General features: G+C 41.6%; 1 protein-coding gene across 1 annotated transcript; it reads right to left on the reverse strand.

Moving 5' to 3' along the window:
- Nucleotides 1–1,619: 1,619 nt before the first annotated feature.
- LOC100704809 (prostaglandin G/H synthase 1) lies at nucleotides 1,620–17,672 on the reverse strand. Its single transcript, XM_003451465.5, is given in 13 exon segments — nucleotides 1,620–2,759; nucleotides 3,212–3,311; nucleotides 6,572–6,952; nucleotides 7,604–7,751; nucleotides 8,129–8,415; nucleotides 9,075–9,321; nucleotides 10,266–10,349; nucleotides 10,600–10,781; nucleotides 11,268–11,411; nucleotides 11,510–11,650; nucleotides 13,237–13,353; nucleotides 17,271–17,354; nucleotides 17,459–17,672. Coding segments are annotated over 13 exon segments (2,556 nt in total). The 5' UTR covers nucleotides 17,466–17,672; the 3' UTR covers nucleotides 1,620–2,125.
- Between the last annotated feature and the right edge of the window lie 2,128 nt (nucleotides 17,673–19,800).

The following is a 19,800-nucleotide window of genomic DNA, read 5'->3' on the forward strand; positions in this document are numbered from 1 at the left end:
ACCTCCTGCTGGAAAACACCTTTTGTGGGCATGACCTGCACGGCTCAGCAGCTCCTCTCCACAGACACGGAGCTCACCTCCTCCCCTTCCTGCTGATGCTGCTGCAGCTGCTGATGATAATGATGAGATGCTTGTAGGCTGCAGCAGTCTGATGTCAGATCTGTAGCTGCTGTCCATGTCAGAAAAGTTGAGTCAGCACCTCATGGCCGCTGCAGGCTGTATTGTGCAATTTAATATGGTTGAACAGCGAGTGTCGATGCCACCGCTCTTCCTGTTCAGAGGAATTATTGAGCCGACAAGATTTGAAGAGTTGACCCGTCAATCCTGTGTACAAATCACCTCTGGGGAGGATTCACTGGAGCGAAAAGTTAATTTGGGTGTGGAGAAAGCAGACTGAGCAGGTTAAGCCCAGGGAGTTGCCTTACTTTTTAGCCATTTATTGTATTATGAAATACAATAAATGTTTATAACTAAGATGAACTCAGAAAGCTGGTTTTTGTAACACTAAATGGAAAAGCTGTCAACTTTACTGAATAATAAAGCTAACTGTGCTAATTTTTGTGTTTGCCTGAGTACAGCTGAAGCCACTTTACCTGCAATAAAATGAAAGTTTTTTTTTAAATTGGAAAGAATTAAGGAATGAAATAGAAATAATTATTGAAATATCAATGAATTTATTTGAAAAGATGTAAGATTATTTTCAATTTGAAATAGTTAATTACTGAAATGTGTAATTTATTATTTAATTACTTATTTAATTCATTTTGGCACTCGTGGCCCTCCAGTTTCAACAACACTAGTTATCATTCAGGTGTTTTCACCTTAAACACTTCTACCCCAACGCTTTACGTTGTTCACCAGTTCCTGATCTTTTGGATTCTTTAAAAATAAAATGTTAATGCAGCCAAACTCATTCCCGAAGCCAGTTTAACCACTCGGCAGTCATCTTGAAACGCCTCCTGGCACTTTTCTTTTAAGCAATATGTAAATATCTTTAATTTTAGTGCTTACCAGCACATTGGAATGATAATTACCAATCACCTGATTACCTGTTTTAAAAAAAGAAAATAGTTTGTTTACCTCTTTGCAAGTTAAGCGCCATCACAAGCTTGATAGAGGACTTTTAGAATTAATTTAATTCAGGACACTTTTAGCACCACCCCTTCTTTTTATGTAAGAAAGAAGAGGTAGCACATCGAATTTAAACTCCTCACATAAAACGTCCTGAATAATCAGGCCCCATCTTATCTTAAAGACCTCCCATGATGCAATGAGTGTTTCTTCTTTACTCACCTCATTTTACTCTGTGTTTATACGCCGCTGTGCATTTAATCCTTAGTTTTTACTAACCTCTGGCCCTCTTCCACAGTGTTTCTTTCATCCCATCTTCCTCCCCTCACCCCCACCCACTTGCAGCAGATGGCTGCCCCTTCCTGAGCCTGATTCAACCTGAGCCTGCAGGTTTCTTACTGCTGAAAGGGAGTTTTTCCTTCCCACTGTCACCAAGTGTTCGCTCATAACTGCTTGTTGGGGCTTCTCTTTCTAACATTGCAGGGTCTTTAACTTACAATATAAAGGCAGATTTTGGCACGACAAAAATACACCTGAATCAAACTGAATAATGTTGATGATGCAGTTTAAACTTTACACAGATTCCAGCAAATAAAAAGACAACAAAATACCAAGTCCAAACACTTTACACTTTACTGTCCTGACTATTTGATATGGTGGAGCACATATAAAAGTTAGAAAATTAACTAATAGTTAGTTTGGCCCAAAGGCTTTCTATTCTACACAGTGAAGCACATGAATACACGGCAATGTGGTTTAACACAATAAATAGGTAAAGTTGTCAGCTCAAACAAAACATAAAACATCTACAGTATTATGACAGCCTCTGATAATGATATTTACACTCATCAAATAACTCATATTTACTATGGAATGATAGGATGAAATGCACTAAGTTGTGGTGTCTGCACTCACTTTTGGTTCTGCTTTAATGCTGGTTGTGTGTAGCTGCGTGAGTGGTGAGGTGTCAGTCAAGGCTCGCTCTGTTGCTACAGAGGGGCTACATATGTGTACAGTTTCCCCAAGCATATTATACATGTTAGAAGCTATGGCTCTAGTCTATATCAAGGTCAGAGTCCTCATCGCTCACAGTGCTCTGTATGATGGCTCCGTTGCGAACCGTCTTTGGGACAACGGGAGGCTTTTCGGGCAGCAAGCCGTACTCCTGCAGCAGCGCCTCCAGGTCTACGGCAAAGAAGTCTTCCCCGAGCTGATCTGTGAGCCGCACAAAGTTGCCGATCAGGTCCCCGGCTTTGTAAACGAGCAGAGCAGGCAGAGCGCTGTCTCTGAACAGTGCGCTGGTGCTGATGGCTGAGCTGCGCACGCTGCAGAACTTGACCAGCGGGTATTCCTGAGCGAGACACATCAGGCTGCCGCTCATGGCCTCGCAGCCCGGGACGTCCGGCTCATAGATGTGGATCATGACCAGGGTGCTTTTGTCCTCTTTGTCTAAAGCCTCCAAGAACTCCTCCCCACTGTTTAGCTCGTAGACCTGCTCAAAACGCTTGCCGCGGCACAGCTGGCGCCGCATCTCTTCGATGCGCTGCATGCGGTAATGCTGGAGGAATTCTTCATCATCCTCTTCTTCCTGAAGCATGTTGTACTCCTGCATGGTCATCTGCGAAGTGGACAGGAATGAACACACAAAATCAGAGAAGTGTGTGCAACACAATTCACACTTCTTTCTACTCTTTGAATATGAATCTACAGCCTGGAGAAAGTGGACTTGGGACAAAAACTGGAAACTGGAATAAACTAGACTGAGTTTTATTCATTAAAGAAAAAAAGGAAAAGCATCTTGAGCCTATCGAGTATATACTGTACATTGTTTGTTCCATCCACAAATACAATCACTGGTGCAGATCCTAGAAAATATAGGTTGTAAACAAGTTTGGTTTTTTTTCTTTTTTTTTTATCATGTTCACGCTGTCCTTGATAATCAGCTCTTTGCCTACATTCACCCCAGGAGGGATGCCACTGATCAGCAACAATAAGTCTGAGCTAAACGAGGGTTTTCAGAGGTCTTTCGTGTGTCTTCTGTTAGTTCGATTTACTTACTTTGCCTTGGATTTTTTCCTGAAGTGCCTTCTGTTTCTCTTGGTCTTTTTCCTGGTCGAGGTTAGAGCGGCATGTCATCGACAGCTTCTTGATCAGTCTTTCCATCTCCTTCTTCTGCTCTTGTTTCTGCTCCACCTCAAGCTGCTTGTACTTCCTCCAGTCATTGATCACACCCTTGGGCCCTGACACAGAACAGCCACTGTTACCATAACACACTCTCTATTCTTATGACACAGCTGAAAGATCGATTAAAGTCAAACACAAGGATGGCTTAAAAATGAGGGAAGCTCCAAGGATTTTTAAAAAAAGTTTCTGACATTTTTATTTGTCAAAAATAACCATATAATTTATTTAGATGTCATTTTGAGCTGCTGCCTTGTGACAAGGGAGCAATGTTTTCTTTGTTTTTCTGTGAATGCACTATATCTGTTTGTACAACCTGTGTTCACAGCACTTCCATCTGTGCTGTAGTCTATCTCGGGCTCGGTGACTTCAGCATCCCTGATGGTCTTGTTTTCCCCATCCTCATCATCATTGTCACTGCCTTCATCCTCACTGCTGCTGTAGTAATACTGCAGCTTCTCTCCCAGGATCTTGTCATCCAGAGTAGTCATGATGACGGCTCACCTGTGGGAAGCAGTATGAACTAGTTTAATAATGAATAATAAGCACACAGTAAAACGACTCCGAGATATTAAAGACTTCTAACCTCACTGATAAAAATCTGGATAAATCGGATAAAAAACGCATTCATTGCTTAATAGTCCAGTATAGTGCAGTATAATCCAGACAGATAAACACAGCTAGGAAAGGCATATGTACATAAAATAGGCCACACACTGTACATAGCTTAGAGTAAGTGTGCCAGTTTATTAAACTTAAGCTAAGAGGCCTTTTGTGATGCACCGATCCGTATGTAAGAGAGCCGGTGTGTACAGATGGACAGACGGGGAGAGAGACACTCCTCACACTGCCCTCTTACTTATGACAGCATACATAATATGAGGCATTAATCGGTACTGTGCTGCTCTTTTGTTTGCGTCGGGCGCTTTATTATTGTCCCAGCACAGCAGCTGAAAGCGAAGACAACACCTAACGAGGGCTGATCTGAGAGCCTCCGCCGATGTTAAGACAGATAGCTCAACCATTTACATTCACTATTGCTGTTATTTCCTCAAGTATATGTGCCGTACTGAAAAGAAAATGGCGACAATCCAATTAGCTTGTTTATGTAAGAAGGACGCGGGCCGAACAGCTGGTGGTTCGGGTGTTTGTAGAAAGTAAGGTGGTTAGCATTAGCTACGTGGGTTAGCTACTTCTCCTATGCTGACTTCCTGGGACTTCGCGGCAGCCATTACCCGAGACTGCGTAAAAATGAAGCCGACTACTACAAAATATATTGCATTAAAACGACACAATCCATCCGTTGCTTATAACCACCCGGCTTCTTACCTCAATTTAATAACCGGATCGTTGTCTGCCCGAGCTTAATCCACTAGTTCAGCCGCCTCAAGCCGCTCTTCCAAACAATCGTGATGCCTTCACGGTTCTCTGACGTGTCGTAATAATGAAATGAGGGTAAAGAGAATCGGAATGAAGTCGAAGCTGCAGCCAGTTTAAACTGCATCTTGTCTGTTATGTGGACACGCTGAAACTCTCCTCTCCAATAACTGTAACGAAACAATTTTATTTTCTATAGCTTTGCAAACAATTGCAGCACGTGAGTATTTAATTTACTTATAAGGTTAAAAAATAACGTAATCAAGCAGTAGAAGATCCGAACTGCTTTCTAAATTGTTAATTATGATACTGTTTCCATCCAAACTAATATGTTAACCCATTGTGGTGACATTGTAATATTTAGTTTGGAATTTATTGTGAGTTGGGACTTTACCGAGGGCGCCTAAAGACAACACATGAGGTGCGGGAATATGGGAAGTTGCTGGAAGATAAACTATGCAACTCCCTATTTCACCACTAGAGGGCAATATGAGTACGAAAAAGAGTGCTGCTTCTGGTGCTGATTCTACAGTCAGTGCCATACGGAGGCGTAGTACGGAAGCGTAGAGCTGCCACCCAGGCAAAAGAAAAATAGAAGTATATCACGTTATAACGTGAAAAGTTTATTGTTCTAACAAGATACTTTTCATGTTTGTACAAAATACTTTTCACGTTTGAACAACATAATATCACGTTATTACAATATACATAATTATCACGTTCGTACAATATTGTACGAACGTGATAATTAGTGTGAATGCTTGTAAAAGCATTCACAGTATTGTTGTTGTAATCTTTATTATTATTTTTATGCATATTGTAATAACGTGATATTATATTGTTCAAACGTCAAAAGTATATTGTACAAACATGATAGTATATTGTACAAACATGAAAAGTATCTTGTTAGAACAATAAACGTTTCACGTTATAACGTGATACACTTCTATTTTTCTTTTGCCTGGGTGGCAGCTCTACGCTTCCGTAGTACGTAGTGCCAAGCTAAGCATTATGACTTTATCATTCCTTCTTCCTTTTAAACATTTTTCGCAAAAGCTGTCTGAAATCAGTGAAAGGATACGGGTTTGCATTCCCATGTTTATACAAACGATTACACAATGCAAATCATCTGAAAAGACTAATAGCAGGTACATACAGACTGTATCTGTGTTTTATACGGATACAGTCTGACATATATAATCCCATATGTATGTATGCAGAAGTGCATATAGCAAGAACACGTTTTAAACTATGAAGCAAGGGCAATTTAATTATATGTGTATTTTAAACCACACTGTGCACCCTGGTTATTAAAAAAAAGAAAAGAAAGAAAGACTTGAAAGAAAGAAAAAAAGAAAGAAAACTTGCACAGTTACATAGCACTGGGCAGGTCTCTCTCATCTGCTATCATCAGTGTTCAACTTTAAGCCAAAGAATACACTGGTTTTATGAGATGCAATGGGTGAGTAATGTGGGTGGGCGACAAACAGTCATGAGAGACAATGATCATTGGGTCGTAAATAATGTTGAAGCCTGAGTCAGTTTGAATGAATGGGCAGTTTTATTTCAGTCTTTATGCTGAGCTGCAATGAGATCTTTCAAAATAATTCTGTAGACGGTACAAACGTTTACTGATGGACAGTGCGAACAGGTATTGTGATCATTTCAATCTTCTGACACAAGTTTTATTTACAAAAAAACATGTTTATTCCTCATGTATTTGTGTTCAAGTGTATGACACAGTGAGCAAAATAAAGGAAAAGGCATATTTGATTTCATTCTGAGCTCTTGATTCCTGTGTGACTCTCCAGTGCTGTTCAAGCAAGCATTACTGATGTTTTCCAAGCAAACATCTGTAACACTAATTTGCTTTTTTAAAACTGTTTTATTTAGCAGCCGCCTCTTTTACCTTCATATAATGATCTTACAAAAACAAAATAACCCTCTGATGTCTGCAAAGGTTATAGCTCATCAGTCTGCGCTCTGTCACCTTCCTGCCCGTGTTCTTGCTTCTCTTCTGCTGGTACTCTAAATGACACGTAAGGACACGTCCTGGTGTTCTGACACACCAGCTTCTTGAGTGTGGCAGAGTTTACTATTTCAAAGCCCACCTTTCCTCCAAAGGTGCTGGGCTTCCAGTATTCCGGAGAGCATATAGGGTTTCCCAGGAGGCCTTTAAGGGAGAAGGGGGCACCCATCTCCACCATGCTTTCTCCAAATATGGCCCCCGCTCGTGTTTTCTCCAACAACAAGCCGGGGTAAAATTCCAGAGCGTCAATGTCACCGTAGAGCTCTTCGAGGTCTCGCACTATCTCCTCATTATCTGCAAAAAGTGACCAAATATGTCAAATAGGAAGTTTATAAAGCAGGTCATCAACATTATTACAGTACAGATTTTTACAGATAGTATTTGCAGGTTTTAAACCATACTGCTGTAAGGCTGGCAGATCAGTTCAGCACATTAGTTTTGACAGGGAGGTTTTCTACAGAGCTACTCCAATAGAGTGAGACACACTGCTGTGAAATTTCATGACCAGGTGATGAAGCCCTCCCCTGGCTTTGATTTTATTTTGTAGGCCTACTGCTGCTGCTTCAAGGGGTCCAATCAGCAGCTACTGAATTCACTGACTATGGGTTAAAACACCTCTTTCGTGCATTTTCAGGCTGTGTGAACTAGCGCAGTCTTTCTCCATCTTCATCACAGACTCACTGGTGGAGTTGAAAGCTTTTTGAAAATTTCACTTTGTCAGGGAGCTGCATGATGTAAATCGGCACATGACTGCTTAAGATGGACACTCAGTGGAGTTTGTCACATGTAACTAGAGATTCTGATGCAAATGCATTCCCTCAATACCCTTCAGAGGACAGCAGAGGGAAGAAAATAACGTTGGCAAAACCAGTGCTTCAAAAATATGTTTGCATAGAGTTGTACAATTTGTGCCATGTGAGCTAGACACAGAATCATTTGCCTTACCGGTGAATTCCCTGAATGACGTGTACGGCTTGAGGTTAAAGCGCTTCCTGTACTGGTTGAAAGACTGGAGGCGGAGTTCACGGGACTCCTTGATGGTCCCAACGGCTACTTTGGTGACCATCGCATTGATGTTGTGCCCACCACCAATCTGTGGGTCAACGGTGGGAGAAGTAAGTAACCAATATGGAGTGACCTCAGTCAAAAGACATTCTGTGAGAAGTTAGGTACAAAGTGACTGAAACACATGGCTTACTGCAGAAGTCTGCACAAGTCTCAGCTTATCAGTACAAAAACAAGCTGTCAGCGTGCAATCACATTACATCACTCACAGGGTATGATAAAGCAAAACAGAAAAACTTTGTTTGACTGCCAGAAATCCCTAAATATGGATAACTGAATCTGGCAACACTTCAGTTGCTGATGGTTGCAAAGCGAGTTATAAAAATCAGACGTCCAAACGACTCTACCTTGTAAAAATGCACCATAACTGTGTGTTACAAGTACACAACATGTGCCGTTTGCTACCTGCCCAGCAATTTGCCTGGAGAAGGAATCCACGAGGGCCTCCACGCCGTAGTGCGTCAGAACAGACGTGTTGAAGAGAAACTGTTCGTATGACAGCTCGTCCCCGTTTATTAAGAAGCTGTCGGGCATCAAAGGGTGCCAGTGGTAGAGCTGGCTGAACTCCAGAGCGATACGGTTGCCGTACTGGAAGTGAGAGCCGAACAGCAGGGTGGGATCGAACTTGAGTTGAAGCAGGTATCCGCTGAGGTGCTGCACGTAATCTTCTATCACGATTCGTATGGTTTCGCCTTTGAGATGCAAAGGGATTAAAGCAAAATGCACCAAGCAGACAGTGGCTCAAGTTAAACAAAAAAGTTTAGCAATAGGTGGACAAAAAAACAATACATAATTAAATGCAATAGTTTAGTGTAAAGAACAGGCTCTGGCTACACCTGTGGGGAATTCAGTGGTTGCTTAAGGCAAAAGACTTCTTGTTATTTCCCAAATGATCACCACAGCACATGTTTTTTCATTAGGCACAGATTTTATGCCAGATGTTTTTCCTGATGCAACCTTCATATTTATCTTGACTTGAGACCAGTACTAGGAGTACACCATCTTATGACCCCCTTGAGGCTGGGTTTGAGTCTGTTCCCGACATCAAACCGAGGCTCTTTCCTGTGTAAGGCAAACATATTAACCACTACACCACGGAGATGCTGGTAAGGAACAAAAGTCTGGCTCAATCTTTCAAAAAAGAAAAAAAAAGTCATTTTTAAACCAAATTTAGTATAAAATCCAACATGTTTTGCTCAATTTTATTTAAAATAGTTAACTTGTTATTAGAAAAAGCAGTGAACTGTCACATGTCCTAGCCACTTGCACTAAACACTTTGTCTTTGGTTGCTGCTCAGAACAAAGGAGCAATGCCAGGCTCACTGTTCCTCTTGAGCTGTGTCTAACTCACCGATAATAATGAGCCGTGTGGTCTGGAAAAGCTGCTCATCGTCCCAGGTGGGATGCTCCGCTTTCAATATATCACAGACTCGGTTGTGCTCCCTCAGCCACAGCGTGGCGTACATTCCCAAACCCGGGAGAAGTCCATAGACTTCCTGACCGATAGCCATCTGAGCCTCAGCGGGGACTCCAGGAGGGTAGCTCATTCTAACAGATGCATCAGCGACACTGGGAGGGTACATCTCTCCATTAATTAACTGACCGGACAGAAAAAGAAAGAATAATTATACACGTCATTGTTATCTGTAATTCAAAATGTTAATACAGATGAAGTATTTCATTTTAAAAAGAACTGCAGAACTGACAGTTGCGCTTCTAAATCGACGCGTACACTCGCTGGCTGCTTCATTAGCTACACCTTGCTAGTACCAGACTGGACCAATAAAACCAACAGAAGATGGGTACACTGTGGTGATAAAGGGATGAACATACACAGTAACAATACTCTGAAATTATGCTCAGTTGGTTCTAAGTGGCCCAAAGTTTGCCAAGAAAAATATCCCTCACACCAGCAGCAGCAGTCGATACAAGCCAGGATCTGTCCATGTTTTCACAAAGTCTTTGTGTTAGACAACATCTGCATACTGCAGGTGAAATTGAGCACTCTTCTATTACTCAATGTTGGTGAGCCCACATGAACTGCAGGCATCTGAAACAAACAACCACAGGCACGTTTAAAATGACTTGCACCACCTTTTGCCCCCACTCTGATGCTCTCTTTGAACTTCAGCAGTTAAACATGCTGTTACAAACCGGGTTGAACAGCCGTGACAAAAAAAGGAGATGCACACAAATTCCACTTAAAAACATATTTATCTTAAATGAGGGGAACAAGGAGAGAGCTTCAGCTAACCGTGGTGTGTGTAATCAGTACAATCAGTACAGTGCAACTGAGCTCTGAGGGTTTTTATTGAGCAGCACCACTGATTGGATGCAAGTTACACCACTTCTCTGATATCTGCAGATGAGCCCTGCCACACAACGGGCCGAAATGAAAGCAGGTTGAAGTGGATTATCACGATGTTGGATGTCTGCAAGCAGTGAATTGCAGCTATGTGATTGGCTGATTAGATGACTCAAGGGGCAGTTGAACAGGCGTCCCTAATAAAGCAGTCAGATATAAGTCTGCATATGACTTTACCTGATATTTCAGCTTTCCATCTTTGAGAAGCCTGAGGTTTAGCTGACGATCCAGGCTGTCTCCATAAATGTGTCCTGCGTCCACCTGTTTGAGTCGCAGGAGAGAACAAAAAAAAGCATCAGAGGTGTAATTGTAAAAAGCCGCCGCTACTTCATCTGGAGTTACCCTCCAACTTCCACCAACCGCCAGCTTCATAATGTAAATTATACTGCTGAAATTTAACAAAAAGACACAATCAAGATTAGAAGTTTCCCTCTGCTCTTATGCTATGTATAAAACACTAATTATTTAATAAAGCTAATGTGCTGCACACCAAAGCTCAAGATGGACTCACCCCGTGGCCGAGAGCCTTAGTGAAGCCGAGGCCCATGCGATTGAAGGTCTTAAAGAACTGGTGGGTGAAGTGCTGCGCGAAGAAGGCGAACATGAGGCTGGTGCGCTGGGGATCGGGTCGGAACGTCCTTCTCTTCAGAAGCCTCTCAACCAACACCTCAGGGTCAGGTAGCCCAGCCTTGCCTGAAGAGAAACACCACAGCATCACGCACCATACCGGGGGGGGAAAAACACAGATACACCCGACCTCAAGCCATACTACTGAAGCTCTGACACAGCTGACATGTTACACTGCACTTCTGCGCAGTCCAAGGTCAAGATATGGATAAAAGCAATCCTTAAACTACACTCTTTGCATAAAAATGTGGATTTAAATTTGGAACTATGTGCGCTTACATTTGATCCCAGTGTTTGTTGTCAGCTGTTTAAATTTATATTGTTAATCAACAGAATCATCAACCACCGTTTGACAAAACACATTTAAATGAGCAATAGCAGACACTGGCCTCTTGGGGGCAGTATAACAAAAATACCAAGGGATTCTAAACCATGACTAGCAAAATTTGATTCATGTTGAGTCATGTTTCAGTCCGCTTGCTGGGTGTCGGTTTGGTATTCACTTTCTATCACACTTCCCTAATTACAAAATGTGGCTCTTTGGAAGCTAACCTTTCACCCCCAAAGGTGCGGGGCAGTCCTTGGGCACCGGGGGCAGAAGTCGAGTGTAGTAGCTCAGATTATAGTAGGATTCCCAACTGAGGTAGTCATACTTGGAGTTGAAGGTTGGAGGGCTGGGAATTAAGCTTGACCTCACTGTTGGTACAAAAAAAACAACAACTTATCAGATACACAGAACGTGTAAAAAAACATCCAGAATGAGTTTCTCTACAATGAGTTTGCTGACTCTGGACCTGTTAACACCAGCCGCATGAGGACGTCCCGCAGGAAAGTGTGGTTGATGATGTCCCAGAGCCAGTGGAAGTGGGTGAGAATGTAGTGCACCACATCTGGGTTGGGCCTGAAAAACTGACGCACTCGGGTCCAAAACTCGGCTGGAATGGCAGAACATCACGAGACACGGTCTTGTTATTACTGGAAGTCACGGCAACTGGGGATTTGGAAATCTACTCTAAATAACAAAGTCGTTATGTCATTATGGAGCAGAACACTTGGCAGGCATGGTCTTGCTTTTAAAACCAGGATCAAGACTTCTGAGTTGCCACCCACACCTCTGGAGTCGGTGGATTACTGAATGAAGTGAAATATAATGGCAGTTCTGTCCGATTATCGGCCTCCCTCGGGGCCCCAAAAACTCCAAGTTTACTGCGTCAGCTGGTTTTGCTGTAACACCTTAAAAATGTGCTTATGTTTAAACCAAAACATCAACATAAGGTTCTTATTATGTGGTTTTAGGGCCCCTCCACCAAAATCTGGGGTTAATGACTTTGGATTTTGATTACATCCACTACAGATTTGTAGATGTAATCAAATCCGTACCATACACCAAAGTAGGGTTGAGGTAGCATTACAATACAGAAGCAGCACAAATTACCGGGGTTTGGCTCATTTTTGCTACTCTATCAGGTTAAACCACGTCTAAGAAGAATTATATGACATATGATCAGTAAAAACGCTCATCTCAAGGCTTCAGAATGGGACTTCACATACAAATGGCTAATCTGAAGGTTGAAGGTTCAATCTCTGGCTGCTCCAGTCTGCATGCCAAATGTTGTTGGGAAGAGATACTAACCCCGAGTTGTCTTCCGATGCATCCATCGGAGTGTGAATGTGTGGTATAGTACAGTTCATTTACCTTTAAATGATAACAAACTGAACACATTGTGAAAAAGGTTTAACACGAGCTGGAGAAAGCAGGACAATACAAGTTTTTGTGTCATACCACAGGCTTCTGATTTTATCAAAAGTGTGTTATTAACAGGACAAATAAGTATTGGTGTATCATATTCCTATATATTCCTACTTGTTACAAAAAACCCTGAAAAAAGAAAGAGTGTAATTCCCCCAAAATGTGAAACTGTTCCTTTCACTTGGCTGGTAGCTCCATAAAGGTGTCATAATATTTTCTTTGGAGCTACTTGAACAATATGTGTGTCTATTCTGCGTTACACAACAAGTGAAAACATTAGTCTACATCTAACTCCTTTTCCTGTCCAATACTCTTTTCCTTCCTTTTCTTTCCTAATCCTGCTCCTATTGTCTTTTTCTTTTTCTTTCCATGTACAATCAAAGCAGTGATTAATTGTTATTACGCTCAGTGCGCGAATGTCTGCCAAATACATCGCAAATGATTGGGAACTACAGCGTGTGAGGGTTCTTTGTTAATGAGAAACAGACCAGCAAAGGTAGGCGTAGCGTCAGATGAGACAAGCCAAAACAGCTCTGATCCAGCTGCTCTCTTCTTGGCACTTCCCCACGTTCCTTCAATTTTCCCAAATAGTTGTCTAGACAGATGTTTTAACGCTGACAGCCTGGGGCTATGAAATGGTCTTTTTTTTGTTTAAACAATTTGGTTTCCAAACCCTTTGGTTTTATGTTAAGTTAAATAGTTGAAATTCATAAAAGGTACAGCAATAAAAGAGGATATGAGCACCACTCTCATAGAGGAAAACGGACTCACGGACTGTGCAGTTTTCTCCGTAGTAGCCGGTACGAGTGCAGTCACACTCATACTTGTCCTGACTGTACCGCACGCACACACCCCAGTGCTGACAGGGGAAGGAACAGCATGGATTGACTGTGGAAAACAAAGAGAAGAGAAAACTCATGTGAAGATCATTTGGAAATACTTGAACATCAGGTAGGCATATTATATATGAAGCGGTGGCATGGAAATAAACTGAAAGAGAGGTCAAATATTGAATCGGCACCGGCACTTCCTGCACTTCCTGCACACTAAGTGGCATTCCATACAAAACCATCTGCCTTCGAGCAAGTTCAGACCTCTATTTGAAAATGCCCATGCAAAAAAAAGAAAAGAAAGCCTTTGAGCCAAACATGAAATCAGAGACAGATGAAATCTCAGACTGGACTACTGGAAACATGCTTTTATTAAAAAATACCTCTGCGGATTAGGCAAGGTGAACATGTTTAAGTTCTTGTTCCCAGCACAACTTTTGTTCTTTACAGGAATTTTGTATGAATCACTGACGCAATGTGAGAAAAAAGGCACCAGGTGTCATATCAACATAAATGTGACAGTCTTGGAAATTTGCTCTATACAGCACTAATCGTTGCACAGGAAAGCATTCTGGAGAAGACCCACATAATTGGGTACCAAGTTTATTGTTGGAGTACTATTGCACATTTTACTCGACAACGTAAAGCGTTACATGTGTTACCTCCACTGAGAGGTTGTGCTTTTGGTAGCGTTTTGAGTTTTGGATAAAAGAAGTCTTAAATGAGTTCTGATAAAACTTTGTAGAGGTGTAGAGCGTGCTCATGTTAACAATTTCTTACTGCCATTGCTTATATTGACAACATATAGGCAACACGTTGGGAATGATGTATATGAGGATTATTACCATTTGTATCCAAATATTTTGTCACATTTGACTTCAGATCTCACTTTTACATTTAGATATTTAAAGAAAGTTCAAGAGAAAGAGAATGAGCTGTCTTTTTACTCAGATATATACAAGTTTCTCATGTCCAGTTATTTACAAATCACTATCTATTATCCATTACCTACTCCGACATAAAGAAAGTGAACATCTGTCATGGTACACTTATCTGATTTTTACTCCACCACAAACATATGTTAAAAAAGAACAAAGAAATCAGAATGAATGAAATTAAAAGTAAATAGAGAGTCAGCTGCCCTGGTGGAGGTTTGTGCTCTCAAAGTGATTCTTGTACTTCTTTAACATGCATGTTTGACCTTTGGGAAATATGCTCATTCGTACTCTGGTTAATAGACAGCTGAGTTGTTATTGTTCTGTTCTTCTCTGGCAGATGTGTACATGGACAGTTGGTTATACCATGGATGCTTAGCTGTTCTTATTAAACTCCTTTGTAGTAAAAATGGAGCTGGCACGTGCAATTTGATGGTAAACTATTTTCTACACATAGTCTGGATTACAGCCTCTAGTGACCCCTTGTGTGAATTTCCTGGGAAGAACTCAGTTTCAGAGCTTTCTGTTTCACAGCTGACACTCAGTTTGGCCAGAGCCACCACAACCAGCTGCTTTTTATACACTCATACACTGATTTAACATTACTTTTAACATTTAAAGTACTTTTTGTTTGTCCTCTTGCAATCAGAAATCAATTCTTAATCAACCAATCATACAGCTCATAGACTGTATATATGAGATGGATGGAGGGTGTTAAATGTGAAGCCCGTGTACAAGTTTGTTAAACCTGCATCGTTTTTAACAGCCAGCAGCGGCTTTTCCTTTGGTTTCAAAAAGAAGTCCAACTGTACAGATGTCTGTGGGCAGGATGGCCAATTTTATATTTGCTGATTCAAAAATCAGATATTAGTATGTCTGGTGTTTATTTACACATTTTTTCTACGTCTATGTCTGCTTGGCTCAGTGGATTGTCGCATTTCAAACTTATGTGATACAAAATGCCCTCTGGTGGAAACTCTGAACACTCATAGCATGGCCAAACTGCATTTCTTCCATCTCTTCTTTTTTTCTAACTTTCTAACTTTTGCAAGGCATTTTCATTATTTTTTGTTAGGGCAGTGAAGGGTTTTCAGACAGGACAGTGAGGGTAGAGAGCAGGGACCCTTAGCAAAAGACCCGAGATTGGAATTGAACCAGGTTCGGCTTTGGCTCAACCAGGTGAGCCAAACTGGCACCATACAGTTTAATCTTTCATTTATCAGCTATTATAAATGCAGATACCAGCAGATTGGAAAATGGCTAATATTGGCAGGTAATAGCAGCCTACCCTTACAAGAACCTGGTCTTAGCAATAGTTAGGTGGCTTCAATTACGCAAACATACTGAAAACAAGTTGTCCAAAGAAAAAGATAACAAAATCTGCCCTACAAGCATCTCTAATGCAAATAATTAAAACTTTATATTTTGTTAGTTTAAATTACCATCAGCTGTTTTAATGGAGTTTATGCAAAGGCCACAGTGACAGTCGCCTCTGACTGCCCAGAAGCTGATTACTGCAGTTACACATTTTCACGTGAATTCAACAACTGGGCCATTGTGTGTTGATATTGAACTTCAGATAAGCGAGGACACAGCCTCTCATATTGGACACAGCTGGGCGAGTGGTTATCTCCTGTTTCCAGCGTTTATGTTATAAATTAACTCAATTAGCTGCTTTCCTGCAGTGTTACGATCTTCCCACCTACCCAAACAGTGCATAATGTGCTCCATTAGAAAGGATTCCTATGATAACAGATAATAAAAGATAATCTCACACTTCTTTACAAGTTTTATAAACCAGTGTGGGAAAAACTATCTGCATGAAAAGACCTTTGTTCTCAGACACACACAGAGAAGCAGAGTGAGGAGGAGGTGGGTGGTGCTGGTGGGGGAGGTGGGTGTTGGTGGGGGATGGCATCTAAACTACTGACGCACAAGTTTCTGCATGCAAGTTCTGGGTGAGAGTAAATCCTGTTAATTTACATTATGATGACAGATAAGGCCGGCCAGGCATTCTTTCACTCCAAGATCCATACACTGATAACCACAATTACCTAACTCTTTAGATCAGTTCTTGGTACACGGTTTCAAATATGCATGTTATTGGAACTGCAAGATAAACTACACATCCAAGCTCTTCTGAGTAAAAACAGTGCGGCATGGAACACTTCCCCGCGCACATGCTGATTCATGCCTCTCCAAGCCACCTCCTGGCCTCGATCCTCCACACTTAACAGATGTGTAACTACATCTGACAGCTGTGTAAACTGTGTACTCACTGCCTGACAGGTCAAAAGTTCAAATCTCTCTCTCTCTCAAATCTCTCACACACATCTTTCATCTTGCATAGACCTTCCACAAAGCACTATTAAATTCAATGTAGACATAAATCTCTGGGGAGTCTTCTGTTGGAGACAATGAGCGTAAATATGTCATCCTGAAAAAATGTCATTCTGAAAAGGGCGGTGCTCAAAAGGTGGAGTCGGCATGAGAAATGAGTTAGAGCTGATCATGCTGCTCTGAGGACAGGATGGAAAAGAGCATGCATTACATGTGTAAGACATGAGAGATGGAAAAAGTGCCCACATGGGCCAGGCAGGAAATGCCTGGTCTCCTCAGGGGTCTTCAAAACGTATATCCAAGCACTTTTACAGATAATCCCGTGCTCAGTGTTGAAATCCTACCTTATGTAGAAATACATTAAGAAATACTCAGACTGCACTTGAATTTAAATTAAAGGGAGTTCCAACATCAGGCCTCCTTACTCGTGAAAAATCTTTTCCTTAGTCTTCCAGCTGATGATGTCATGTTACTGTACCAGTGCCTGTCTTTATTATCGGGGTTAAACAAATGTGTAGCTGCTGGCAGCTTCACTCACATCACTCAGAAAAAAGCCCTGATAACGACCAGTGTTAGTCAAAACACACACTGCGTGTGTTTCTTGCTGCAGACTTTGCAGTTACTAAAGCAGCAAATGTTCCAAATAACAGGTAATGCTATAAGTCTCTGGCATCAAACCCCACCAGTCCTCTTCACCTACCTGTGCTCGAGGTAACTTCATCACCCCGACACGCAGGTTCCCGCAGCAGCAACAAAAGCGCACAGGCTGATCCTAGGACAGAGGCTTCACCACATGGTTAAAAGTCAGTCAGTTTCGTGTCCAGCAGTTGAAATGTACGTCAAATCAACGAGCAGCACCTCTACGTGAAGGGCTCGATCTCTACTTACCTCTCATTCCAGCAGTTTTTCATACCAACTCATACAACTGGTGGGAAAGTGCAGGGGATCCAGATTTTGCAGGTAAACACAGGATCAGGAGTATGGAAAAGATCCAGGTGTTGGGTCAGCGTGAAAGAGAAGCAAAACCAGCTATCCTGTGTGTGAGCACAGCCAAGCTGCACTGCGCCTTTATCGCCCCCGGAGCCAAGTGCGAGTTTCCGAGCCGGGGTTTCCTCGCTCTTTACCGCCTACTGCTGGTGATCAGTGGCCCTACTTCCTAAATACTTTCTATTGACACGCTCACTGTTTTAAGGTCTTCTAAGATTTTAAAGCCTTGTAAATCATGGAGCTAAATAGTTTTAGACGCTGTAATCATTTCCATTTAATGTCTTTAATGTTGGTTCATTTTTTCTGGGTATAACGTAATAAAACATCACCCATTGCATTTCCATAAAAAAGACACAAAACATTGTGGAGATATTTCAGTCTGGACTAACATGGCACACTAATAAGGACACTTCCCCTGCACTGAGAAGAACAATAAACTCTTCCAACTAAGTGGTTTCTTGGCAGGTGCTTTTTACATCCTGCCTCGGATGTTTGCTTGACATGAGGGAAAAGCAGCCGTGGATTAACTCTCAGGGAGATAAGGTGAGGTTTTAATGTCATGTCTGGCCCTGGAGTTTATGAAAGTTCAGAGGAAGTCATGATGGTTCCATAAGAAGTCAGGAAGTCAGATTAAGACAGACTCTCAGCCAAAAATCCAGAAAACAACACATTACATAAAAGACCTACCTATCAGCTCATTGTATTAAAAGCTCACCTTTCCACACAATCAGTTTCTTTTATTCCCACCACCATGGGTCAGACCAAAGATTGTACATCTGCACAAGACTGGAATGGGCTGTAAGACCATCAACAACAACAAGCTTGGGAAAAAGTGCTGCGGTCAGATGAAACCAAAATCAAACTCAACTCGAGCGAGTCAAGCACAGAGGTGAAAACGTTGGGCGTGTTTTTCTGCTAAGGTCGACTTCATCACACTGAGCCAATGGACTGAGCCATGAGGGAGTTGCCAAGTGGCAGGAAAGAAACCTAAACCGTTTATAAAGTTTCTCAAGGGTTCCTCCACCAAATACTAAGTCATGTTTTGCTTGGGGATCAGATACATATGCCACTCAATGTGACATATCAATCAATTTATAACTTTTATGTATTGTGTTTTTTATTTCTGGATTCTGGTTGATATTCTGTCTCTCTCCATCAGAAATGAAACTACCACAAAATTAGAGACTTACAAATTCTGCTCAAATAATTATTTTCTCCACTGTTGCATTTCAGCTGTACACTATTATAATACTGTCAGCTGTTTGGTTGTCCTTATACGATTATTCAAGGTTTCCTAAAGCTATTTATTATGGCAAAACATAACCAGACGTCCTCACACATCTACCCTGGATTCAGTTGTTTGTCTGTGTCGAAATATGACAGAAATAAGAATCGCCTCAGTTCCCTGACTCAACATTTGTCTGCTCTAAAACAACTCGCTGGAGAACATTAATAACTAGAAACATGGAGGTCCATTGTTTATTAAACCTTAACTCTTCTCTTGTCCACACAAGCACTTTAAACCACTTCACACATGCCCTGCAAAATCTTAATGATAACACTGTAAGCAAATCATTTTTAGACATTTACATTCCCATGAGTCTTTGCAGTGCTGCAGCATTCACAGCATTTGACTGTATTTAAAAAGAAAGAACAGCATTTTACTGTCAGTTTAAAGTGACTCATTCATGCATCATTTTTGAATTAGATTGTCCGATGTATGCTAAGTCACTGAGTGATTGTGCATTGGCCATGCGGTAGATTTACAAGTTAAAAATGTGAAAGGACAACACAGTTTTCACAGAGGTGGAGGATTATTGTGCCAGTGCAAAGGAGAAACTCTGCCACAGCATCAGGAATAATGTTGGGAATTACTGCTGCTGCAAAAGCTTCGAGGCTTATCTGTGATTGAAGCCATCCTACCCCTACACACAAAGAGGCTGTAAATCAACTTGACAGACTGTCCGGTAGATTCCATTTGTCAGCTGCGCATACATAAGCACAGGCAAGAGGGAACAGTGCTGAAAAAGCAGCTCCCGAGGCTCTGGTCTGGTGTTGTATATGCAAAGTTTTTCCAAGAAGTTCTCCCACTTCTTAGAAAATGTTTGGATTTACTGGTAACAGGAATACTTTGAACTTCCGTTATCCATACCTGGTAATCACCACATTCAGACTGTTGGTAATTTCATGTTGGATCTTGAGCTGTGGCGTGTCCAGCGGGGTGGCCTGGGGGGGCACAGGCC

Source organism: Oreochromis niloticus, linkage group LG7 (assembly GCF_001858045.2).
Source record: "Oreochromis niloticus isolate F11D_XX linkage group LG7, O_niloticus_UMD_NMBU, whole genome shotgun sequence".
Lineage (NCBI taxonomy): Eukaryota > Metazoa > Chordata > Actinopteri > Cichliformes > Cichlidae > Oreochromis > Oreochromis niloticus.